The 27,548-nt window shown below is 36.9% G+C and overlaps 1 protein-coding gene across 1 annotated transcript in view; it reads left to right on the top strand.

Annotated features, from left to right (window-relative positions):
* FRY (furry homolog (Drosophila)) overlaps window positions 1–27,548 on the top strand; it is a gene marked incomplete at its 3' end in the record, with an annotated part of 116,936 nt that overhangs the window by 27,006 nt on the left and 62,382 nt on the right. Inside the window, exons 12-26 of the mRNA XM_010287599.1 lie at window positions 453–561; window positions 1,467–1,553; window positions 3,398–3,569; window positions 5,269–5,401; window positions 9,826–9,933; window positions 14,076–14,331; window positions 15,760–15,942; window positions 16,832–16,918; window positions 18,669–18,928; window positions 19,252–19,441; window positions 20,172–20,296; window positions 20,474–20,531; window positions 24,324–24,415; window positions 24,614–24,786; window positions 26,753–26,913. Of these exons, the coding sequence (XP_010285901.1) occupies window positions 453–561; window positions 1,467–1,553; window positions 3,398–3,569; window positions 5,269–5,401; window positions 9,826–9,933; window positions 14,076–14,331; window positions 15,760–15,942; window positions 16,832–16,918; window positions 18,669–18,928; window positions 19,252–19,441; window positions 20,172–20,296; window positions 20,474–20,531; window positions 24,324–24,415; window positions 24,614–24,786; window positions 26,753–26,913 (2,194 nt within the window). The remainder of the gene's footprint in view (window positions 1–452; window positions 562–1,466; window positions 1,554–3,397; window positions 3,570–5,268; window positions 5,402–9,825; window positions 9,934–14,075; window positions 14,332–15,759; window positions 15,943–16,831; window positions 16,919–18,668; window positions 18,929–19,251; window positions 19,442–20,171; window positions 20,297–20,473; window positions 20,532–24,323; window positions 24,416–24,613; window positions 24,787–26,752; window positions 26,914–27,548) is intronic.

Here is a 27,548-nt window from a genome sequence, read left to right as displayed (position 1 = left end):
GTAGAGTGGATGTTGCCAGTGAAGAGGTTTTACAGTTCTCATTAATTCCTTTGAATTGAACCTATTCCTGTTGTGAAATTAAAAACTCAGCTGTACACAACAAAATACTCCCTTTTGTGGTACTGTCAGTCATTCTCCCACCTATGACTGTATAAAGTGTTTCTGCTTTTGGAAGAAACAAAAATCACTCTTTGCCTGGTTAAAGTTAGAAATATTTTTGTAGTGCCATGTCATTGACTGGTTTATTGTTACTTGTAATGTAGTAATGAAATAAAATAATCACATTGAATTTGTAACAAAGGATCAGAACAAGATACACCATTACCTCTTCATTTCAAAGGAAATACATTCTAGTCTTTCTAAGTGGAGTAGGATTTCCAATTTATGTTTCATGGTAAGTGAAGGTCTGCAAGGTCCAGAAATGTCTAATGATTTTTTCCCTTCTTTTACAGTCGACTTATTACTATTGTCACAACGCTTTTCCCAAAAGGGTCCCGTGGTGTTGTACCAAGAGATATGCCTCTAAACATCTTTGTGAAAATAATACAGTTTATTGCACAGGTATGGGACAACTGTGCATATGGCTTTCTAACTGATGTTTTCCCAATAGCAAATTAACAAATAAATAAACTTCCATTGTCTGAATTTTTTGCAACCACACTGTCAGTACCTTTCGTCTAGGCAATGATGAAATTATAGATTGAGCTGGGGCAGGCTTCTTTTGAACAACAGGTTTTGATTTACTTCGTTCCACTGAAAAGGAACAAAAATATTTTCAACTCAAATGTATTTTTTGTCAGTTTTTTTGAATTGCCAGCAAGTCAGAAAATGCATTTGTTGACAGGCTCTGACTGTAAAGTTCAAAACAATAAGCCATATTTTGTCCTGATACTGAATCATTCCTACTATATAGGACAATGAGCTGCACTGCTTTTCAAGCAGTAAGTCAGAGGAAAATGAAGTTCAACATGTAGTTGACACATTTAGTTTTCATCAGTTCACATGAGAATTGCTAAAACAAACTAACCTTCAGCACTGGAAGTTCCATCTTTTTTATTACTTAAATTCAGAAAACATTCCCATTGAGCAAAGCACTTAAGCATATATTTAAAGTCTCTGAATAGGAATGAATTAAACAGGTGCTTAAAATCTTTCCTGAACCACAAGCTCCTTTTATGTAAAATACTATTGTTAGTAACATAATTACCACAGTTTAAATGAAATAATTAAAAGCTTTATTTCCAAAATATATCTTCTATTTAAATGCTATAATTTTTGAATTTGTCAACATAGAGCAGTGTTGAAAGCTTAGATCTGATCATATGTTCTGCATACTTCTGAAAATCTGTTTTTCCATACATTTTAATAAATCCTGATTGAACTGGTTTTCAAAATTCTGTTGCCTTAAAGCAAATAAGTAGCAGAAGTGAGCAGCTTAATGATTTGCAATATTTTTACTATTTTAGGAACGTTTAGATTTTGCAATGAAAGAAATTATCTTTGACTTCCTTTATGTCGGAAAACCAGCAAAAGCTTTCAGTCTCAACCCTGAGGTATGATGTGCATCTCCATTTTTCAGTTAATATATGTTGTATTGTGCTACATTTACTTTCTGGTTACATTCTAAGCATGCTTTCACCTTTGTCCAGTTTTCAGGCCAGATCTTGATCTTGATTTATTGGTAAAATACATCTGTGGACTTCGATTTGTGGAATGTCACATTGTTTATGCCTATCTCATGTTTCCTCGGTGAAGATTATCGAATGTGAAGTAGTGAAAATGTATAACAAAAAGAAAACTATTGATCATAGTATTTCCTTATCACTCTGTTGTTGTTATATGCAATGCCTTAAACTGTTCTGATACAAAAATAAATTTTCTGTAACAATCTAAATTTTTTCAAAACAATTTTACTGGAAAAGAGTACATGATGCAAAAAGAATTGAAGGTGACAAAAAAGAAAAACCTTCTAATAAAGTTTTGCTGCTCTGACCGGTAAAGCTCCACTAGTGTTAGTGTCATGAGTCAGCTTCCTAGTGCTTTGCCTAGAGAAAACAATCAGAAATTTGAAAAACTTTTAAAAAATCAAAATAAAAATAAGTGGTAAAATAATGAAAGTTTCTCTTGAAAATAATGTATTTGCTTATAATTTTGAAAACATTTTCATTTGAAAATTAAGAACAAACACATGAAAAATAAAAGGCATTTGCGATGATCTTATAAAATATGTCCAACTAATCTTGCAGTATTAAACAGTCATATCTGCTCACTAAGATGTTATAATAGAATGAGCTACCTTACAAAAATTATTTTTGATATAAAAAATATTTGGAAGAGTAGATTAAACTTTTTACTGTCAAAAGCAGCAGAAGTGAAAGGCAAGCTTTACTTTGAGCACAGCTTTCATCTTTCTCCAGAAGAGTAAAGAAAAATGAAACAGAATTCTTGAGCAGGCAGTCCCCAACCACGTTCTGGGTCGCTCACCTGCAGTATTCACTGAGGAAGGTCCTGCAAAGGACATTGTGTATTAGCATTGCATGGAGCTGAGCTTATAGGGAATGGACATAGTCCTTAACTTCTTAGAATCATAGAATCATAGAATAGTTTGGGTTGGAAGGGACCTTTAAAGGTCATCTAGTCCAACCCTCCTGCAATGAGCAGGATTCATGATGAATCAACATCTGAAATTTTACTGTTTCTCAACAACAATGTAAGTCTGAAAACAATGAAGTAAAAGGGCTACTTTTTGATGTACATAGAATTTAACATTCTAAAAAAAATACCCACAGTCTCCATAAGTGCACCTCTGTGAGACTGTCAGTAGGACAGCCTCTGTGATTAGGAATACATTTCTGAGAAATTGAAAACATTCTGGTCTTTTAATCATTGCAATGCAAAGCCTGCAAGTTTTCCTCTGGTGAATTCCCAGAAGGCACTCAGGTCACTTAGCCCCATCTTCACAAAGTTTCACGCTGCAGTTTCAGTGCTGAGCACCATTCTAGACTTTTCACTCAGTGTGGTCAACCCTGGGGTCTTTTGAGACAGTTACTGATGTTTTTTTGTAATGGACTACACAGGACATTTGTGTTTAACTGAAGGTCCAATTAAGACACATTACTAAACTCCAGGTCATATCCATGTGTTTTATCCTGAAGATAAAAAGATAATAATAGACATAAATGTTTTGAGAGGGGAGAGCACTGCTCATAGTGCAGATATGGATTCACAATTTTTTTTTCATGGGCATTTTTTGTAAAATGTATCAGACTACTTAACCTAGTGAAGATACAGAAAAAAATGCTGGAAAGTGCATACTCAAAATTTCAAAATGATTGAAGAATATAAGTAGAATATGATTATATTATTATAATACTCATTAATCTTCTGAACTTTACAGAGAATGAATATTGGTCTGAGAGCTTTCTTGGTAATTGCTGATAGCTTGCAGCAAAAAGATGGTGAGCCTCCAATGCCAGTGACTGGAGCTGTCCTTCCCTCTGGAAACACTCTCAGAGTGAAGAAAACGTATTTGAGCAAGACTCTTACAGAGGAGGAAGCTAAAATGATAGGTCAGTAAGAGAACAGACAATATAGAAACTTGAATGAGAATGAATGTGGAAAAGTCTCCAGTACCTGAGCAGATTAATTTACTGTTGTTAAGTATTCAATGGATTTCTTTATTGCAAACATTTACTTTATTGTGCGTTCTAATGAAATGTATGCTTTAGTTTGACAAATACTGGGTTTTTTAATTATTTCAGGGAAAGTCCTCAGTTGTGCTCCATAAGTGGTAGCAACCCTGTATTCTGGAGGGGGGTTAAGTACACAGATGGTTAAGAATTATCTTCTTTCAGTGCTGAATAGCTGTGTTTATTCATGCATATTCATCTTATTAGAAACAGTGCTTGTCCTCAGAAGATGTATGAGCTTTGAAAACCAGCAAAGACTCCTTTGATATCCTCATTTTAATTGCAGAATCTCACACCAAGTGTAACTTGCAAAACAGCAGAAACTTCTAAATGTAAAATAAGGCTGAACTGAAGTACCTAACTGAAAAGCACCGTTGCCTTGGGCTTCCTTTGTAGTCAATGTAGAGAGAGAATCCTGTGCTGTAGAAGAGCTTCTTTATCATGCCCTGAAGGTGTCTGTTTTTTGCTGGCAAAAAAGAAAATTTGGCTACTCCCCTTAGCACTTCATTAAGTCCCCAAAGTTATGTGAATGAAACAAAGTCCACATATTTTTACACCAGTGACAAAGACCTGTGTTGTACTGTTGCTAGATCATTGTAGTAATATCAAGAAAATGACCAATGCAGGACCCACTGCTGTTGAAAAGTACAACAGACATAGTATTTAGTCCTGTCACTAATTCAGTTCATTTTGGTTATTCCTCATGCATTTGTTAATAAATGTTTGCTCTATTGAATTTTTATATTTTATTAGCAATTTCTTCACTATTTTATGATACAGTATTCTAGTTTCCATGTATAATATGTGAGACTAAGCTAGGTAATTCCTGTATTTTCTTTTGCCTTCTACTTTGCCATTGAATTTTTGATCATATCAGATCTGAAAACTGATGTAATTTTGAAATTCTAAGCTTACATTGTCAAATAGAAAAAGAATTGACTAGAGAATAGATGATTAAAAATAGAGTGTTCAGTGTTAATATATAAAATGTCATTAAGAACATTAGAATTTTAGTCTTTGATGAATATAGAAAAACAGTTAATCCAAGTTTTATTTTTAAAGTATTTGATGTCCGTCAGCTACTGTAAAGCTGTATGTCTAATACTGGTTTTCACATAAAATCTCATGCCATTAATTTCCATACCAAATAAGTTTTAGGAGAGCTCCTTTTCTTTAAACCTTGCTACTGGATCAGAGCTTTTACTTCTGTCATGAGAAGTCACAAAATATATTGTATAACTTGGGAAACTGTGTGGCTTCATTTGACTATGTAAGGGCATATTTTGACTAGGTATTTTTTAATTTTTTCTCCAGTCAAAATATGTATATGTGTGTGTGTGTGTATGTATATATATATATATCTCACTTTTAGGCTATTTTTACATACAGTAGTATTCTTTTTGGAGAGGGCAACATAGTCCATCTTTGAATCAGGATATCATTACTAGTGGAATATGCTATCTCATGAGGAAAACATTTTTCTTTATTCATGCAGCACAGCATGAGTAAGCAGCTTTCTTTTTCAAAATATACGTATCTATAAATATCCCAAATTACACAAAGATGCATATTATTGCAGGTATGTCATTGTATTATTCTCAAGTAAGAAAAGCCGTGGACAACATACTCAGACACCTTGACAAGGAAGTGGGTCGGTGCATGATGCTAACCAACATACAGATGCTTAACAAAGAACCTGAAGACATGATTACGTGAGTGCTAAAGAACATCCCTTAAAATCCCTTAAAATATTTAGATGTAATTTCAGAACTTTTTCTCTATTTTTGTCTGTCATGAGTCATCTGAGAAACAGCAAGAAACAGGAACATTTGGCTTAGTATATACTTTGAAAAACTGTTTATGACAAGTTGATTGTACTTCTTTGCACGTTGCAATGTTTGGGACTGAACTGATGCTCTCGGTGTAGCCAAAATCACATCTGAATCCTATGAATGTTTGTTTAGACGGTAGCAGTTGAAAGCCCAGAGCGGGAAACATGTTAGCCTATACTCAGAACACTGTTTCAGGGTATATTTGCATCACTGAACTTCAAAATGAATGCAACAAATTCTGTAAATCCCTATTAATAATAATACTTCAAAATTCCCATTACTATTCATGCCTGATAATCAAAATCAAATATTAATTGAAAACTCAAGTAATTTTGTGATGAGTCTTGGATTTAAGCAGTACCCCACTGGAACAGAATCAAACCAGTACGTCTCAAGCAGTGTTGAACAGCAGCATTTTACACTCTCATCCAAAATTATTAATGAGGGAAGTTTCCTGGAGAGAGTTCTAGTGAGCTGGACATGTAGCAGACTTTAGAGACACAGAGACAGCATTTGACACATGCAGAGCACAGATGGTACAGATCCCAACTGTAAGGAGACCTTGCATATCTTTCCTGTTAGAGGGGTGGACATGGTAGTGATGCTAGGAGAAACAACCCCTGGAAAAAAGTTTGAGGTGTAATGAAAAGGACATTGGTCCCTTTGAGACTGCTTTTCTCAGCTGCTGTGGAAAAAAAGGACAACTTGCTAAAAATACCATGAGTGTTTGATAGACTGCAATGACTGGCCAAATTCAACTACCTTTTACAGCTGATACAATCTTTATTTTTTAATGTCATTCCTCTGTCCTTGTTTCTTGCTGTGACTGTGTAGATGAGATTGTAAGCCCTTTGTGTCTTTAGCATTGTCTTACTTTGTTTACATTAAATGCTAATATAACTATCCAATAATATTTCATATTTTTCCTACCCAGTACTCAGTATTCACAGCCAGTTTTCAAAACCCTTTTGGGTATCTAGGCTTTTGCGAGAGGGAAAGTGAGTTTTGAAACTCACGTTTTATTCCCAAAATATAATTGCATAGTAAAACCTTGAGCACTTACCTAAGAAGTGTACTTAACCTTAGCTATAAATATCCTTTCTATGGTTTCTCAGCATCACCAAAGTGTTGTTTACTTTTAGAGTCAGGGAACAAACAGACTTAAAATTTGAGTTTTAAATTTCAGGAAGTCTTACAGTTTGGCAGTAACTTTTGTCAGAGATATAAAGATTTTAATGTTGGAAGATCTAGACATGTAAGTTACTGTATTTTTGTGTTGTACTTTACATCCAGATAAGTTGTAACTTAATATATACACTTAATATATACACTTGGAAGGAAAAACACATTAGAACACATTTTTACTTGTTCTTCCAGGGGAAAAAAATATCTGGGATGCTTAATTATCAGTCGATCTAAAATCATGTGAATTCATTAAAAACATCATTAGCTGTTAGTATCAGCATTTTAAATGACCCTTTTAAAACTGCATTGTGCATGATAACTGGAAAAGCCGATAAATTCTTTTGATGTAATTGCTTATGATTTTATTCACAGAACTTCATGCTTCACTAGAGTTAGATACTTGTTTTGAGTTCTTACGGGCTTTAATACATAGGTACAACACCAGATTTATCTGTATTTTAAAGTTACGGCTTTTCTTGTATTTACATATAGTTAATGTTACTGTATAAACTGAGTATCATAATGATATTTTTAATAACAAATAAAATAATCAGAGGAGGGTAGCTAGGCAATGAATAGTCATAACATTTTAAAGTATACAGATTGTGTAATTTTCTTTGGCAGTGTTAGAAATGCTTCTGTATTTAATGACTGATCCTTTAACCATGTATTTTTGAAGTAGTAAATGCCTCTTTGAAGAGTCTTACTAAAATCCTGACTAAGGAGTGTCCTTTGCATCCTCCACTGGGATATGAATTTCAATACTCATTATAATTACTTTCCAACATCTAATCAGAATAGGGCATCCATTTTTCTAACATACAAACCTGTTCTTGCAAGTACCTCAAAGATTTTTGCTGACAATACCCAACTAAAATCTGATACTGCTGGTATGGAAACATAAGCTTCCAGGTGAGGACAGCTGTCAGTGTGTTCATCCAGAGCTCGTCCCGTCGGATCCTGAGTGAGCCAGAGATGACTGCAGAGCCCTGTGCGGGCCCCCTTGCCAGCACTTCGCGTGCTGCGCCTGGTAGCCCAGATAAGTTGGGAACTTGAGCCTCAGACTTGGATCTTCTCCTGCTCCTCCTCTCAGCAGCTGATAAGCCACAGAACACCCACAGATTTTATATTTATAAATAATTACTCATTTGCCTTTGGAAGAGTTTCCTCTCAGACTATTACTTTACATGCCTCCATTTTAAATGCAGTTTACCCTCACTGAGGACTGATATTAAGCAAACTCTGTGAAGTTCACTTTCCATTTCAAGTCAGCAAGGAAGACTCATTGGTTTGCCTGCAGATAAAATTACCAATGGCACTTTACTCTTCACAACTATAAAAATATAATATTTTGTCCTATTTATTAATCCAAATAGTATTTGCATTAGCAATAGTAGTTCAAAGGTTTTGTTTATAACCAAATTCTCAGATAAGCTGTTGTATTTACTCTTTTTCAAGTCAGTTGCTGGCACCTTGTTTCAAATTCTATCTGTTAGGATATAGATACAGTGAGACAGAGATAATTCATTTTGAAAACAGTTTTCCCTCTGTACAATTTAAGTCAGTAGGTTAAAATCATATCATTGTTTTATTAATGTAATATATATCCAAGCTGGTAAGTATATACGGTGTTAAGAGAAAGAATGGTATGCACTACAAAACTGTTTTTAATCTTTGAATTAAGTAAGCCTAATGTCAGTTTATGCCTTGTCTATACCAAGTATTTCAGTGAATGCTCAGTGTTACTCTATAAATCTCATTTTAGACTTTTGAGATGGTATTGCATGCAGGCTTTCTCTATGACTGGACACAGAAATAAGGTATCCAAATGCAATGTCCTCTGCTGGGTGGAGAGGCAGAGCGATGTAGTAAGCAGGGCATTGGACTGGGGTGCAGGAAAGCTGGGTTCATTTTCTGTTTTGTCACTAAATTTCGATGTGGTGTTAAGTACAATGCTTCTCGGTGTCTTTCTTTTCCCCCCCATTCTTTTCTAGCTTGATTGGAAGCATATTAAAGCAGGACCAGTCTTTCTCTGCATATTTATAGTAGGGTCCCTAAACAGGACCTTGCTCTTTTGATTCCTCCAAAGCATATAACAGGCAAATAATTAATAATGTTGTGGGAAAGACTGTACAGTTGGAAATGCTGTTATGCTTTGGTTATTTCCTCTATACTCAATTGTCAAATAATAGATCACTGAGTTAAAAATGAGCAAATAAAAAAAACCACATTTTGGGGTCTGTATGAAGGACTTCTTTAATCTGCCTTCTTAACCAAAAAATATTGGAAACACGTCAGAAAACAACTGCATCTGTTGTGAAAACAATCAGCAGCTGAAACTTGAGCTACTTTTAGAAGATTTAAGGACTCCCAACCTAGTTTTTGGTTCATGCTGAACTTTAGACTCAACCACTTTCCCAGGCTGTTAGGGAGCAGTTGAGGCATTGCACAGATTAGAGCAGCCTTGCGGCTACTAAAATGTATTTTAACTTATAATGGTTGCTGAAGTGCTGCTATCTCAGGCAGGGATCAACAGAAACTCTCTGGCCACTGTGTCTCTAAATTACACTCCTTTTTCAATCTAATAAATTATGTGTGGTGTGCAGTTTCTACAGATCTCTGCCATATTAAGGGCAACTGTCTGGATCTTCAGTCTTGTTATTTGGGCTTCTTACGTATTTGCTGTTTTCTTTATACAACTGGTATAATATGGCTGCACTGTGATGGAGAACACCCCAGCTTTTTCCCATTGCCTCATCCGAAGCTTGCATCCTACAAATGCTCATCTTGATGGAGGAATCCTCCGACATTATAACTCCATCTTGATATACCTGCCAGTTGCTCTCAGAAAGAAACAAATTAATCAGTAGTAATTGATTTTTCAAGTACTGTATGGATACAATGCATGAAAAACATCAAAATCAAAACCATTCATTCAATGGAAACATGTATTCATGTTTTTCTTCTTATTTCATTTATAGTGTCTAGCTTTCTGTCTTAATGTTCTTAGTAGGTCGCTGGCACTCCATTATGTCCAGCCCTTTTCTGAAAAACTGTAGGTGGATCATTTAACACAGTTACATGTTAAACTTAGTCAAAATTCTGTTTTAATTTTTCAGTGGTGAAAGAAAACCAAAAATCGATCTGTTCAGAACCTGTGTTGCTGCTATTCCTCGATTGCTTCCTGATGGAATGTCAAAACTTGAGTTGATCGACTTGCTGGCTAGGTAAGCTGTTTGAGCATTAAATGACTGCTCAAGGGGAACAGAATGACAAACTGAGCTGCTGAATGTGTAACTGTTTCTCAGACAAAATCATATGCTTATGAAAAGTAATCTGCTATTAATGGATAAGACATGGAAGTCCTAGCATCTTTTTACAGTCATTGTGTTTGTATTACAGACTCCTAATTGTATAAGAGAGTAGATACATCACCCAGAACTCTTTTTCTATCAGTTTGTGGGTTGCATGATATTCACTGTTCTTCATGATATTCATCATTTATTACCTTTTTTTAACCAGCACAACATTCTGATTAACAGGAGAGAACATCTCTTCTGTGTACTGAACAAACATGGAGACATTTAGTTTTAGTTTATGATTTCCCACATGTCTGTCTGGTAAAACAGAATGTGTTAGATGTGGTATCTTTCAAAAAACAGTTTTAATTTATAATAATTTTTTTTAAATTATTATTCTAAGACATAAGTAAAGAAAATGGTAAGTTTAAATATCATATCCTCCCTGCTTGGGGTCCATTGAATTCATCTAGATAGACTTCACTTCACTGAACAAGGTATTCCACAACACGACTGCTAAAACAGTTAGGTTTCAGGGTGTCAGATCAGTGACATACTGCAAATAATTATGATAACAGGTACTGGTCAGTACAGAAAAGTCTGTTACATTTCAGTTCTAGTATCCAAGTCAAAGATTCCAGCATGTGTTAGTTATGTAAGTGGATTATGGTAGTAAATGGAGCCACGAGGTGCTCACATCATATTACTCTCAGGTAACTGTGACAAAGCAATCTTTGCCACTCTGTTCTTGTTTTTGAAACATCTATGAGGAATGGCAGATGTGGGAGCCAGAGTTAACATGCAAAAGCATTTTCTTCTGCTCTGTGAACACCCAACTCCCAGTGATGTGCTAAAACAGTGAAACAATTAATTCTGCTGGTAGTAAAGAATGCAGACAGCCAAACACACCGAAACTGCAGCCAACGGTAGGTGTGCTGTGGTGCATGGCCAGCTTGATTTCCTTTTGCTTACATCCTCTGCTATAAATCACTTGTGGGTTGTTTTAAATCATTACATTATGAAATTTTACAAATACCATCTTAAATAGTTACATCAATTCTGCTTAAGGAAAATTTAAAAGGACATATTTTCCTTTAATCCAATATTTTAACTAGCTTTCTAACCTTAGTAATGGCCTTTATGAGCTGGTAGAAAGCACGTATCCATTCTGGTCACAGCTCTTCAATCACAGAGGATTGTCCAGGTCAGACCCATCACTACTCTTAGGATGGAGACCAGTTTCTTTCTAAATTAGTGCTTCCTGCCTTAAGTTTCATGACTGTCGATATAACCACTGGTCTATCTTTATCGTCAAACTTCATGCAGAAAAGGTCAGTTGTGATTCTTTAGCAACAATCAGTTTGTAAGCATTTCTTGGGTAATTTCCATGCTGGGACAAAGCAAGCAGTAGGTCTTCTGGGTTATCTGACTGACTGAGAAGAAGTGAGACATCAAAGGAGCTGAGGACAGCATCTTCAGAGCAACTTTGGAAGTAATTACATGTTCAGCCTTTCCCCAACACGGGGATATTTGGGAAGTTGTTCTCATCTCCTACATGTACTCATGCTCCAGCATCTTTGAGACACTGTTTTAAATCAGATTCTCAGGTATAAACAAGGGAAGCGCAATTTATGTAAAAGTAAGTGGACGCATAATGGCTTGGAAAGCAATTAACAGACAGTTCAGGGTTCAGGACACGTATATTTCAACACAACATGGTGTTGAAGTAACTGGGTAGGGTCTCAGTATTGCAGAGCAGGATCACGAACTGAACACATACAGAAAAATGGTGTTCCTGTGAAAAGGTAAACCTTATTCACATGTATAGATAGGAATAAATCTGAAAGATTTTTTTTAAAAGTTATGGTCTCATCAGTATCAAGGATTCCTGATTTGGAGAGCAATGTCCAAGCTGGGGCATTGCAGTTGAAGAAGAGACTGACCAGAGAGCAAGGGAAAGAAAGAGATCAGTGGACTGAAAGAATTAGGTGTATTTAGTCTGGGACAGCGTGGACTGAAAACAGTCTACAAAAATACAGCTTCAGAGAAAAAAGTAATAAACTGTTTAAGGAATTAATACCTGGCCTAATCTTAATGTAAATCCAGAGTACCCCAGCTCCACAGCTGCTTCTACATTCTCTACACTATCCCATGTTTATTTGGGTTCAGATTGACTACTTCTCTGACTTACAAAAATGTAGTCCTAGGGTGTCTTTCCTGTTCTAGAGAACACTGCATTTAAATATTGTGTCTTCTCTGGGTCAGAGTTTAAAATCAGTACAAGGATAAAAAACTTTGAAGAGGTGAGGTTTCAGTTCCTCCCTGTTTTTGAAAAGAACCTGAGAAGCTGTTCTGCCAGGGTTTTGTTTGGGCCTGTGTTGTTGGGATGGAAGGCTGTTAAATATTTTCTTTTCACTAAAGATAAAATAACATATTTGGGTTAATGGGTTTTTTTATTCACAGTTTGGTTTGAATTTTTCATCCTCACAACAGATGTGTCTTTTGGCGGTTTCCAGGAGTCTGTAACTCAGCAGCTAGACTTTCTTCCAGGACAGCTGTATTCAAATTATAAGCCGTAAAGCAGATGTCAAGTATATACTGTACCTTTTGGCCTTTAACTGCCCACTGAAACCATTCATTACAAATTCCTAAGTAGGTCTTAAATTTAATTGACTGAAGTGCAAACAAACCAACTAACATTCACTTCCTTCCTCAAACTGCCTGTCATATAGTGGTAATACACAGATGCATTCTTATGCTCAGTTTGAATTTTGTCTCATTTGATAATGACATTGTGAAGTAACTTGGGCTTAGAGATGTATGTCTTTCGTATCCTCTTTTCCGTTATTACTTTGTGTCATTGCAGAAGTCATTTCACAGATGACTTCATTATCGTCTCAGGGGTTCTGCTTGTTTTTCTGTTTTTGGCATTCCAAAGAGGAGACGAAAATGGTCCATTTGTAGCATAACAAAATGCTGTTTCCAAATTGATAGAGAAAGTCTCGTGGACATTAAAGCGTAACAGTTATTTTTGGAGTCATACTCACCAAGGGTGAAGTTTCATGGCAGTCGCTTTCCTTTGACTTAACTGAAATGTCCCCTGCCTCCCAATTAGGCAGCTATAATGAACCAAATTTGTTATGAGCCACATCTCATCATACAGTTCCACCTGAGTGGAGTTTGTTTCCACTCCATTTGGTTTTCTGGTGGTTTTTTTGCTAGCTTTCTGGCCATTTCTTTATAATGCGTCCTTGTTTTCAACTGTGTAGATTAAATGTAGATAAAATACTTTGAAAATAAGTGCTAACACACTACAGAAAATTCCTGTCTCCTGGGTAATTAAAACAAAATACATCATAAAGGCAATGAACCAAAAATTGCAGAACACACTGATCTGAATTTACTTTATTCTGCCATACAGTTGCACCATCTTTCATAAGGACTTCGGGGGCGTCCAGTATGTTTTTAGAAGTATGGAAAGTCCTGAGGCTGTTTTTCCCATTTCCCTATCCTAAGTTGTTTAAAACATGAAGCGTTTTTTTAATTGAAATGCTTCTTTTTATTTCTTTTGAACATTTGCTTTCAATAATTATCATTTGCTTCTTGGCTAAAGATTCATTTTAACTGTTAGGCAGCTGAGGTGTTGCGATACTTTTATTTTTATATTGGAAGTAAACAAATAAATATGTAAATTGTGAAATTCTGTATTAACCTATAAGACTTTTATTATTATTATTTTATAAGTGAGTAAATCAAAAGTATACTTGGTTTGGGGAGACAGCAAAGTTGCCTAATTATGTACTTTAAAGATACTATCTTTCAGGAGCGGGACAAAGACTTATTTTGGATCCATGAATATGTTTGGACACTATTGTAGCAAGAATTACTGTGTAAAAACAGGTTAAGGATGTTAATTTTGGTCAGTAATAATGAAACCCTGATAGCATCACTGAAATTAACATTGTCATTGGGAATTTTCCATCAGTGTTAGGTAACTGAGAAACATATGCTCCTTACCACAGTAAACACTCCTTAGATTTTTATTACCTGACATTTACTTTTACTTACAGGCTGTCTATCCATATGGATGATGAACTTCGACATATTGCACAGAATTCTCTTCAGGGTCTACTTGTTGACTTTGTTGACTGGCGGGAAGATGTACTCTTTGGTTTTACTAATTTTCTGCTACGTGAAGTGAACGATATGCATCATACCCTTCTTGATACTTCACTGAAGTTGCTGCTACAGTTGCTTACACAATGGAAGCTTGTAATACACACTCCAGCAAAAGCTTCTGAACAGGCAAAAACCAGATCTGCAGAGGTATGAAATCGAGAGATCTGTGTCCTAACATTTATACTAGTTGAAGGCAAATTATGTTCCCTGGTATTGCTGTGGTTTATGTATTTTGGATTTACTCACCTGAGAAGAATTCACTACATAAGTTTTTTTAAGGTAATTAGTTCAGCTGTCTTTTGAGGACAGCTATGTCCTTGTGTAACACAGCAGATGTTATTGTTGTTGAGCAACATAAGAGAATGCATGTCCAACTGAAATACGCACATGGACAAAAGCACATAAAGTGAAATATGTCTATGTAGATGTGGCAGAAGGACATTTTCCGAGGACTGAAACTGATTGATAATGCTAGTGGGAAGATTGAGAAGAGCAAAGTGGGTCTTCCCTTCCCATAGCCATTTCATTTGGTTGATTCAGAAATATCAGAGAACCCAATTTTTTCTACAGCCTGCTGTCTGCATGTGTTACAAACATTCCTGAGAACTGAACAGCTTTTCTCCAGTTCCTCCCATCTGCACTGTCCCAGGGATAATTTTACTATGAGAGATGATTTTCAGGCTTCTTATCTCCTAACCCAATCACACTGGAAATTTTTTTCCTTTAGGCAAGCATGATGTCTGCTTTATATCACAGAGAACTATTAATTAATAGGTAATAAGAGTATTACAAAAAATGTAGAAAAGGGAAAGCCTCACATATTTTTCAGTAAATATTGTTAGACTTTACTGATAGGCTGAAGTTATAGAAGCCATCTACCAGGATAAGGTGTTGCCTGCTACAGGATCAATGAAGGACCTGAGGACCAGCTATCTGAAGTAGAAGAATCATGGAGTTACAGAATCACAGAATCATAGAATGGTTTGAGTTGGAAGGGACCTTTAAAGGTGATCTAGTCCAACCCCCCTGCAATGAGCAGGGACATCTTCAACTACATCAGCTTGCTCAGAGCCCCATCCAACCTGACCTGGAATGTTGCCAGGAATGGGGCATCTACGACCTCTCTGGGCAACCTGTTCTAGTGTTTTACCACCCTCGTTGTAATAAATTTCTTCCCTAGATCTAGTCTGAATCTGCCCTCTTTTAGTTTAAAACCATTATCCCTTGTCCTATGGCAACAGGCCCTGCTAAAAAAAAAAAAAAAGTGTGAAGTCTGCACACTCTTGCTTACCCATTATTTTTTTAGTGGAGGATGGAATGAAGCAGGTCAGTGAATTGCAAATTAGAGGGAGGGGTTTGGCCAACAGACTCTGCTCATATATTGGTTTTGTGGAACAAGGTAACTTAAAGGAACAAAACCTGGCTGGTTTGGAGAATGCTCTCAATCTCCTACTTCAGCATTTACATGGTCTGTGCATTTTGTTTCTTTGTATGTCCTTGTTAAATAGAGCATTTCTTGGAGACCTGGTTTTCAAACATCATCACTCCCATTTTTCCCCCTTGCACGTCCTACAGTTGATACCAAATGGATCCAGCCACAGGATACAGTCTGAAAGAAGCCCTTATTCTAATGTACTGCATGCAGTAGAAGGATTTGCACTGGTTCTGCTGTGTAGTTTCCAGGTTGCTACACGTAAACTAGCTGTTTTAATCCTCAGAGAGATCCGTGCTTTATTCCTGGCCCTTGGCCAGGCAGAGGTATGTTTTTCCTTTTCTGGAACTTTGAATTAAACTTTTCCAAAGATAAAGCTCAAAACTACTATTACAGTTGCTTTTAACATAATTGCTGCAGTGTAGCAGATATGCACATATTTTATAAAAAAGCATTTGGGTTGAGCTTACCATTTCTATTTGCCTTAACACTGCAAACCTTTCTGTGTACTCAACAATGCAACGTTAATAACATGTGCCCTGTACAAGGATTTGATGGGAAACATGTACAGCAACTTAATATTTTCTCTTGGCATGATATCAATGTAAAAAGCACTGTAAAACCTTTTTTTACTGCATGGCTCATTTTTATGTTGTCAGCATTATAAATTTGTATTGCAAATGAAATTATCCTGTAGCATACCATTTTGCAAAAAAACACAGCATAAGACACATTTAAGATTATTCACATACATTTTCCTTGTATAGTAAAGACCTCTAAGTCTTTTTTATGGATACAGAAATACGGAAGGTCATGTTGTGTGTTGGCGGTCACAGCTCAGTGAGCCATCTAAATGCCGAAGAACACAAATATATGTGTTCATGACAAAGGAATGCTTTAATAAACAGTAAGCTAATTTTTCAGTCTTTTGATACCAGCTATCCAAAGTCATTTGGGATTTTCTGATACGTGCTTTTATTCAGTAAGCAGTGAGCTATAGCCACAAATTAACTTTGTTTCAAACCACAGCCTGGACTTGGTTTTGAGATTAATATGAAAAAGACAACATGCACCCATCGTTATCAGTGAATTTTTTTAGCACATTTCAGAATCATGTCATAATGTTTAGGTGTTTTTATTTCATGTACCAGAAAAATAAGAAGGGAGATAATTTATTCAGAAGAGCAGTTAACTTGTGTTCTCTGTGTTATGCAGGATGATGACAGGCCTATGATTGATGTCATGGATCAGTTGAGTTCTTCTATTCTTGAAAGTTTTATTCATGTGGCTGTTTCAGATTCAGTAAGTACAACTTTACTGTTACTGCTACTAGTAAGTACTACTGCTGCTGTTACTGCTACTACATAGTGCATGGACATAACAGATATCAGACGTGAAATACTAAAAATAAAGCTGCTAGAAATCAAAGAAATCATACAGCTTTAAGGGTCCAGCCATCTACCCAAGAGCTCCAAGGCTCCGCCATGTCCCAGACAATCTGTTCCATGAAAATAATCATACTGTGGATATGGAAGATACTACAAATAGAACAAAAAAAACCCCCCCAAATAAAATTTATAATCAAAATTATCTAGATGCTGGACCTGTGACCTGCCTCCAGAAGAACCACTGAGAAAGTTTTATTGCCAGCGCCACCTAATGCGTGGGGCCCTTGGAAGTCATTCACTGCTGTCATCTGTTTCAGAATGGAATAAGCTTTAGCTCTCTTGCATGCTCAGAAATGGCCCTGCCTGCAAACCTAAGCCTAAGCTCTAGAGTAATTCACAGCTGGAGTGAATCTCTGCTTTTGCTCTTTCATGGGCCTGCTGAGTCTAACATGCCACCAGAGGAAGCAGAGAAGCATTTTGAATGAAGAAGTATCAGCAGAACTGAAGATAGGGCAGCTTGTTTTACATACTACCTTAGAGATTAGTGCCCTTGTCCTGAGAGCAGAAAGTTCTGACTCTGCAACCCAGGAATTAGGAAATACAGCTGTAATAACAGCATCTGGGTTTGGATGTTGCAGTTTCTATAGGCAAAAGTTTGGATTTTGTGCCTTAATTCTATGCACTAGTAATACAGCAAAGCAAACGTGTTGCCTGTGTACCTGGTTCTGACAAGTGCAGCAGAGAGTGGTAATTTCACAGAATCACAGAATCATTAAGGTTGGAAAAGACCTCTAAGATCATCAAGTCCAACCATCAACCCAACATCACCATGCCCACTAAAGCATGTCCTGAAGTGCCACGTTGATTTAGTGGCATTACATTTAGTAGTGATTACTTTTGTAATGCTGGATGCAGGATGCAGGCAACTGTCACATCCTATTTGAGGTCTGGTAAGTGAATAATAAGGATGCCAAATTACATATTTTTTCAGTTTTCATTCCACAAAGTTTTTCTCTTAAGACAACATTTAAATTACAGTAGAGAAATGGTTTGTTGATATGAGAACCCTACTTGTCACTGAAGGTCACAGGATTTAAAGTGGATTAAAACTGCTTAAGCACCTGTTTCAGCCACTTAATTGCCTACATGCATATTCAAATGCCCTGATGAAGTCTGAAGAACATTTATTAATAGCGTTGGAATTTATCGTATTGTCATAGCCTGTAGGAGTCTTAATCGTGGGCTAAGGTTCTGTCTGGCTGTTCAAACAATGAACATAAGGACAGTCTGTAGCTATTATATATTGCAGTCTCACACAAGAGACAGTGGATAGGTGCAGGCAGCAAGGAGAATAGAAAGTAACAATGAGATTATGTTGATCAGCATAATCAATAGTTATCATAGGGTTTGTGGGCAAGTTATTATGCCTATTGCAGAAAATAGGAGCTTTAAAGAAGAACAAGAGGGGAAGTAATGAGGTAACTATTATTAACATTTGTAAAAAGCTCCTCATGAGTGAAAGGGCAATGTGATGGGAAGCGTAAAAGGTCTAAAAAATCCACCAGAAGTTGTCCATGGAGCTTGACAATAAAGACAAGTACTGAGAGGGGACATGACAGAGGATAAATGACTGTCACTGATTTTTTTATCTTTTCTCTCCGTAGACAACAATCCCATTAACACACAGCGTGGATTTGCAGTGGCTGGTGGAGTGGAATGCCGTCCTAGTAAATAGCCATTATGATGTGAAAAGTCCTTCCCACGTCTGGATATTTGCACAGTCCGTTAAAGACCCATGGGTTCTCTGCCTCTTCAGTTTTCTTAGACAAGAGAATTTACCAAAACATTGTCCTACAGCTCTCAGCTATGCTTGGCCATACGCTTTCACGAGGCTACAACTGATAATGCCTCTTGTGGATCCAAAGTAAGCAGAAATCTGCATTTAATTTTCATTTTTATGAGTTGTGTGATTTTAATACAAATTTTTTTAGCCTCACGTTTCAGTATCGGTCTGTAAGTCCTGCAAGGTGCTACCCAAATATTCAGTTTTGAGTTTCATAATTGCAGCTTGTAAGGTGGAAAACTCTAGTTTTCTACCTTTATTGATTTTTCCCATGTATCGTATCATGTTGAATAGTGACTGGTGGCTACATAGCAGGTAGTATTCCCTTTTAAAGTGTTTAAAGATACTGTGTAATTAAGAATGGCCAATTTTTTTAGTAATTTTAATTTATTTTTAAATTCTAGTATTCCTGTTAATGCAAAGAAAACAAGTACAGCAAACAGTGGCGACAACTATGTTACTTTGTGGAGAAACTATCTTATTCTCTGTTTTGGAGTAGCAAAGCCCAGTATTATGAGCCCAGGACACTTGCGTGCTTCAACACCAGAGATCATGGCTACCACTCCTGATGGAACAGTGAACTACGATAATAAGGTGATGCACCCTGTTTCAAACAAATTATTCACTTAGGAGAGTTTTAAACTGCATCTGCCTGCAAAATCATATCCTGATGAAAGTATTTCAGTTAGGGAATTATTTTGATATATGCAAACTGCTTAAGGCACATAATTAACAGTTAAAACATCTGTACAATCTGTATCAACATGATGTGTCAATAAATATTTGGCAAAAGCCATGGCATTTTCAAAATACTACTTCTGTTTTTTTCACATTATGGGTGATACATATTCAAAATATAGAAGTTCTGGACATACGTGTTGAAGTTAACTTTAGTTTGTCCCGTATCTTTCCTTGTAGAGCACTGCAATTTGTAAATTTGTAAATTTATTAAGCAATAAGGCAGATTTCTGAATAAACATTGTATGCCGGTCAGACATGAAGGAATATTATATGAAATACAGTTTCAAGTAGTAGCAAGCTGAGAGGAGCAGTAGCTCCACAAACGCAGTTACTGGAGTATTTTAATGAAAGAACAAATTAAGTAAATTAAATTTCTGAATGAAAGCAAAGAGATTTCCCATATGTATTTATTTGCTAAGCCAGTTAGGCTGGTGTATTAATATCCATAATAGTAAAATCATTTCAGCATGCTTTTTAGATACATACTGATTCTTGGACAATGTTTTTTGTAAAAACAAGTTGTATTTACTTAATCTTGATAATCCTGACAACGAAATGTCAATGATTTCTTAATATATTTTAGGCTATTGGAACTCCATCTGTTGGAGTCTTACTAAAGCAGCTAGTGCCTTTGATGAGACTTGAAAGCATAGAAATAACGGAATCACTTGTATTAGGATTTGGAAGAACAAATTCCCTTGTTTTCAGGTACTTCTTCACTTACCATATTCTCAATTATTTGCCTCTAATTCAAATGCATTACTTTTGTTGTAATTTAAATACACTCAAGTTTTTATTTGCACTTTAGACATTAGTGTTTATGTATTGATTAAAATATTGATGCTTTTCAGAGAAGACCATGTTTTGTTTACAAATATTTTTTAGGGAATTAGTAGAAGAACTTCACCCGCTAATGAAAGAAGCTCTAGAAAGAAGACCAGAGGTTAGTTGAGAAAATTAAATGTACTAGTTTCGTTAAACTGCAAAATGAATTTAGAAGTAGTAATTTTGTTTCCTTGAAAAACAAAGAAATTCTTTTGTACTAAGTAACAATTTAAACTCTATGTGCAACAAGATTTTTGTTAATTGTGTATAAGAACATAGCTTAAAATAATTCCATAAAAACTTAGTTTAATTTAAATGCTATCAGTGATACAAAATGTGCAATATAGGAGTCTGTTCTGAGGAAAAATTTCCAGTCAAATATGGAACATCTTCAGAGGGAACTTAAATATATTAGAAATCCACTTTCAATATCTGGAAAAAATACCGTTAACACAGCTGGACTACAAGCACATTTCGTGGCAGTGTTGTGATGTGCTTTTATTTGCAGGGTAGGCATGATCATCTCTCTCAGTTTCAGTTGACTCATTTCTTTATTCTAAGTACAGCCTGTTAACTGGCAAATTCAACTTTTTTTTCACATTCATTATCATAGAATCATAGAATAGTTTGGGTTGGGATCACCTTTAAAGGTGATCTAGTCCAACCCCCCTGCAGTGAGCAGAGACATCTTCAACTAGATAGATTAAACTAGAGCCCCGTCCAACCTGACCTGGAATGTTGCCAGGGATGGGGCATCTACCACCTCTCTGGGCAACCTGTGCCAGTGGTTCACTGTCCTCATTGTCAAAAGTGTCTTCCTTAGATCTAGTCTGAATCTACCCTCTTTTAGTTTAAAACCATTGCTCCTTGTCCTATGGCAACAGGCCCTGCTAAAATGTCTGTCCCCATTTTTCTTATAAGCCCCTTTTCAGTACTGGACGACTGCCATAAGGTCTCCCTGGAGCCTTCTCGTCTCCAGGCTGAACAACCCCAACTCTCTCAGCCTGTCCTCAGAGGAGAGATGTTCCATCTCTCTGATCATTTTTGTGGCCTCCTCTGGACCCACTCCAACAGGTCCATGTCTTTCCTGTGCTGAGGGCTCCAGAGCTGGATGTAGTACTGCAGGTGGGGTCTCACCAGAGCGGAGTAGAGGGGCAGGTAGAATCAATTCCCTCGACCTGCTGGCCATAGTGCTTTGGATGTAGCCCAGGAAGTACTGTCCTTTGTTATAACAGAAAGTAGTGCTAGAAGGGATCTCAACAGATCATCTGATCTGTCCAAGGGAGACATTGTGTCTTGCGTCATTCCTGACAGATGTTGTCAGTTTTGGACCATTTCAGCTTGCTCCAAGACAGAAGTCTGAGATGGCTCTGGAGGCAGCTCACTCCCAGGAGCAAGTCTCAGAAGACACCAAGCTACCAGACACAGTCCTCCAAACTACCCCAGCTGCTTTTGCTCTGCAATGCTCCCCTCATCCCCTGCCTCCCTTGCGTGCGGAAGCGCAGGGGCCAGGTTACAAACCCACTGCTCTGGCTGCAGCACAGCCCTCTGGTTAGAGCGGGCAGTTTGTGATGAGAAAACATGAAGTGATAACGCCTTGGGCCAGAGAAGCATTGCACAAGTCCCACTATGCAACATGGACATAGCCAGCCTTCTTGAGGTCTTCTGGAGCAGTGTGAATATGAGGCAGCCTGTGCCACTTGACTTCAGGGCCACAAAACAGTCCCTGTCTGTGTTTACTGGTGTGGACACAGACATTTTGTTCATGCAGCTCTGCTGAGAACTTTGCAGGGACACGTACAGAAAGCAATGTCGCTGCATTAATACTGTCCTTTGCCCAGGCTTGTTTACCTGGTTCTCAAGCAATTTCAAACTGTGTGTTGGCTGCTTTGTCCTCCACAGCAATACCTTTCAATAAGGTATCCTCATGGTGACCTGGTGTGCTGTCCTGTCTTGCTAAGTCATAGTCTTTGGTGCAGAAGCCACACAGAGCATGGTGGTCAGGAAGAAGTTAAATCATTAATAGGTGGACAGAGGCTCTCAGCTATGCCTAATATGGAAATAAACAAAAATTAATTCACCCAGTGGGTGTTTTATTCAGGTTAAGTTTTATGTGGACAATTCTTAATAATTCTGTGTCTGGCAAATGTCCACTACCATTTCCACTCCATGTTGCTCAATTCACTTGTGTGCCTTCCATCCCCATGAATTCATTGATTTGAAGGTCACTTGTTTTGATACTGGGCAGAAGTGGACTAATACACGTTAGTGCAGCCACTTGCCTTTGCATTTCTGCCTGTGCACCACTGAAGACAACTTAGACTTGAAAGGCCTTTTCTGGAGGCGTACATATCCAGTCTACCCTCAGGAAAGGGATCGCAAGAATGCAGAGGTTTACAGTATGCTGTAAGAGCAAATTTAGTACATGGAACCATCAGTAGAGGAATATGAGAACATGAGACCGCAATGTTAATTCCTGTATTGCTACTGATATGGAGAACTGGGCCATCTTCCTGCAAGCAGCCAAGTAAACCCAGGAGTGACTGTATGGGTCGTGTAGCTGTAGAGAACATGGCAGGCTTCGTTGTCAGCAGGCTTCCTGTCTGCAGCCAGGTATCCGACACATCCGAAGTAATGTCCTTGAACTGACATATGCTATGACTAGAAAGGGAATTACCAGCACAGCCAAGAACGGCAGGGGTAAACCAAAATGGACATTACACAAGATCTGCCATGTGGGCACCGGCACAGAGCTTGCCAGACCGCCTCTGACGCTGTTGCAGGAGGCAGCTATGCCTGTTAAATACTGTGTTACAATAAAACTGCTTTTTTCTCTACATGTGCTTCCTGGAAGCTTTCAGGTGTAAAGGGAGATAAACAGGTCTCTGAGTAGGGCAAATCAAATAGCATACTGATTTGAATAAAACCTTCAGCTGATTTGAATAAAGCCTGCAGACTGCCAGTCCTGGGTCAGAATGCCAAGGAAAGTATCACGTCCTTTTCCCAAGCATCTGCTGCTGGCCATCAGCAGAGCCAGCCTTTGATCTGACTCAGTCTTGCCATTCTTAGGTTATGAAGAGGAAAATTTGAGCTTTCTCTTAGCTTTTCTTGTTCTGGCAGCAAAGTGCAATGGCAGCTTTTTGATCTTCTCATATTTTTTTGCTTAGTGGAGAATGCAGGATACAAAGAAACAAATCAATTTAGCCCTTAAAAGCAAAGAACAGGCCTTGTTGCATTCACATCTTTCACAGCAAGATAGAAGTCAAAAAGGACAGTTTTCTGGAGGATGATGAGATACAAGGAACCAGCTAACAACAGTGCAGTCCTGTTCTACCGGAGGAGTATGTTAACTGTGCGTACAACCACTGCAGTCAACACAACCATGAGTGTACTAGAGTGCTGTCTGCTAGGAGCTAACTTGAATATGGGTGGTCATCTAGCTGTAGCCTTGCCAAGTTCAAGAATGGCTAACCACTAAAGTATTTTCCTGGTGTCTGGATATCTGTTCTGCACTTTACAATGCTTCCAGCGCTCAAACTAGGTGGTATAAAGCTAATATGAATATCCCTGCTACCTGATAGCATGTTTGTGGCACAGGAACCTTGAATGTTAACTAATTTTTATCCAGTATTTCACTATTTCATTTCCACATTTTCAGTGAGGACTAAGGTAGCTGTTTACAGTTGTTGAAGAATAGTTGAAAGACAAAAATTTGATCATATTTAGTTCTGTGTTGAGGTATAAGCACACAGTTATTATGAAATATCCAAAACTAGTCAAGTTCCGTCATGAAGAAAATGCTTGAACTGAAGTTCTTAGATCTCGCTACTGTGCTGACATTTCTGGAGTTACTAGTTTCTAATGTATGCACTTATGCATGTAAAAAATGGTTGTTTTTTTAAATTCCAAGAACAAGAAACGTCGAGAACGCCGAGATCTACTAAGACTACAGTTACTGCGAATTTTTGAACTACTTGCTGATGCTGGTGTTATAAGTGACAGGTAGGACTGTCACTCATCATTAATATTGATCTCTAAGTGAAATAATTTTCAGTATTACAACACTGAGTTTATGTCAGTATGTTCTTTAAAGAATTGTGTAATTATTAGATATGGAGAGATTTTTATGCATTTCTTCAGAAAGCTGTAGCATAACTATACTGTTACTCTATTTTAATGTACAAATTTCCTTTATGCTAGTACAAATGGAGCCTTAGAAAGAGATACCTTAGCCCTTGGAGCCTTGTTCTTAGAGTATGTTGATCTGACTCGCATGCTTCTGGAGGCTGAAAATGATAAAGAAGTCGAAATCCTTAAGGATATGAGAGCACATTTCAGTGCAATGATTGCCAACTTGATTCAGTGTGTTCCAGGTATGGTGCTAAATTATCTCAACATATTATGAAATTGCATTTAATGCATGTATTGGAAAAGTAATTTCTTTCTTTATTTCTGTTTTTCACTGTTTGTGCATTATCATATAGTGAAGGTAAAGGGGAATGTGGACAAAAGAGTTCAAAAGTCTATCGAGAGTCATATAAAAAACTGTAAAGCTTTTTGAAGCTTGTAGTATTCATACATAAGAATAATCTCTTTAAAAGTCCAGCAAAGAAATGATATGTGACCTCCGGAGCTTCAGGTTTCTTTGACGTAAGGTCTTAACCTGCTTCCTTTTGACTTTATAGCCAGATTTCTCATCAACTCAGGAAGGCCTTGAAAAATATAGGTAGGTGCAGTAAATATACAGTATTAAATGTAGTGAAAAACTTGCCCAAGGTTGAGACTGTATCCGGTGTTACCTGACTGCAGTTGTATAGCAAAGATTTCTCCAACTGATTTCATCTTTTTTATATATTGCAAGATCACTTCAGAAATGTAATGTAATTCCATTAGCAAAGAATACAAAAATGTCTACTTTAAAGGCCTCCATATAATTACTAGAAGATGAGGTCTGGAGCTTACTCAGTCTATGTAAATCTCCTATCTCCAGATAATTTATGACAGGACATAACCGCATTGGTAGCGACAAATACAAAGGAATCCAAAAGAGTACAGTAAGGGAATAAATAATGAACAAATGCTTTCATGTAAGTTCTAGTGTGCAAATTTTGTCAAAGAAGTCATACAGTTGCTTTCAGCTATAAGATACATAAAAAGTATATAATAGTTGAACAAGATAAGGAAAAAATGGCATCCTTGCTATTCTCATTCAAGTCAGTAAAAAAATTCCCTTTGAACTGAGTGGCGTCAAGTTCTTAGCTATTGTTAACCACCAAAATACTGAATTTCTTACCTTTATTGCTTTTCTGAATGATGCTCATTAAAAATACAGAATTTTTCTAGTGGTAGAGTATTTGCAGAAGCCTTCCTCTTTGCACTTATTCTCACATTCTACAAGGCACATGACAAAGGACTGCATGTTTTATGAATTTTACACCATCAGACAGCTATGTTGTATGTTTTGAGAGAATGCCATAGTAACTGATGCATTTCAGTAATTCAGTATGTAATTCTAAAAGAGATGTATTTTCTGCTAACAAGACAGCTTTAAAATATATCAGTAACTAAGGAAGCCATAACATTTAACTCCTAGAAGACAAATGTTTATTGTGTCAACAATCTGTCATCTTTAGCCACTGTTCATACTGATTTGTGTTAATATTGTCTACTTAGACTTTGTGGACTTCCAGCACAGTTTCTAGATTAAAAATAATTGGCCAGTAGCAGTTTGCCAGTCTCTTCAATAAATGTAGGACTACCTCTGCCATCATGTTTTACTTTGGGGAATTAAAACTATTGTTTAAAAGATTTCTTTTTTTTTTCCTCCACATGGTTAAGAATTTTAAAATATTTTTAATTTGCTCATGTAATTTAGCTGTTCACAAAATATACCATATCTTTGTCATAAACAAACAGGCACCACGTTTCATTTATTTCTTGTCCCTACCTATTACTGTACTAGAATATGACAAATGTATTGTTTGGGCTTGCATTGAAAGGATTGGGGAAAAAAAGTAGATATTTACCATTATAGGAATGCAGAGGGAGTGAAAAATCTGATTCTGTAATTAGTTTCTTGCATGCTGTTTCTAAAATCAGATGTACATGTTTGTATAAATATACATTAATTCAGCACTGAAGGGTCTTAGAAACAAGATGCATCTTATTCACTACATTAGATTTTTTAAAGCAGCTTAGATACTTTGGATTAAGTATATACTGTACATTTGCGAAAAACTCCCTGTTTGTAGATATTTGAAATCCGTGTTATCATCTCTGCCACATAAATGTGTATTTAACATTAACAAACCACACCTATTTCTATTTCTGTTCACTTAGTTCACCACAGGAGATTTCTCTTCCCTCAGCAGAGCTTGAGGCATCACCTGTTCATCTTATTCAGCCAGTGGGCAGGACCATTCAGTATTATGTTCACACCACTGGACCGTTACAGTGATAGAAATCACCAGATTACAAGATACCAGTATTGTGCATTAAAGGTATTAAAGTTTCACTGTCAAAATCAGTAATAGCAATTTTCCAGTCAAAATAAAAGTAATTGTGGGTTTTATTTCCTTTCATTTCACAGAAATTTGAACTGGCCTACTTGGTGCAAACTTGTATACTTTTCAAGGCTAATTATTTTGAAAACAAGAATGCATTTTAAAATTTTATTTAGCTGATCATTAACAGTTTATCAGATTCAGTGAGAGGATATTAGGCACTGAAATTAAATATAGTGCCAGTTCTATGTCACATGCACATCTCAGGACTGTCTCCCACACTTGCCTGGAGACATGCTCAATAATAATAGAATACTTTTGCAGCAAAACCAGTTGCAACTCACCCACTAAGTAAGCTGGGAAAATAATAGGGTATCCCTTGGTGTAAAACAGTGTTAATTTTTGCAGAAAGGTACTGTTGAAACATCTGTGTGTCTTAATTGTTTTGTAGGTCAATTTGTGAAGACTGGGTAAAATGACAGAATGTATTTTCAAGAATGGGGAACTGGGCTATAGTATTCCTTACAAAATGCTTAAACTGAGCATTATCTTGAATCCAGTAACATCCATAGCAACATTAATTACTGGATTCTAGCAAAATCAGCTGTTACCATTTTCACCATAGTTCCCTC

Source organism: Phaethon lepturus, unplaced genomic scaffold (genome assembly GCF_000687285.1).
Source record: "Phaethon lepturus isolate BGI_N335 unplaced genomic scaffold, ASM68728v1 scaffold3985, whole genome shotgun sequence".
Lineage (NCBI taxonomy): Eukaryota > Metazoa > Chordata > Aves > Phaethontiformes > Phaethontidae > Phaethon > Phaethon lepturus.
This window is presented reverse-complemented; position numbering and strand designations above follow the sequence as displayed.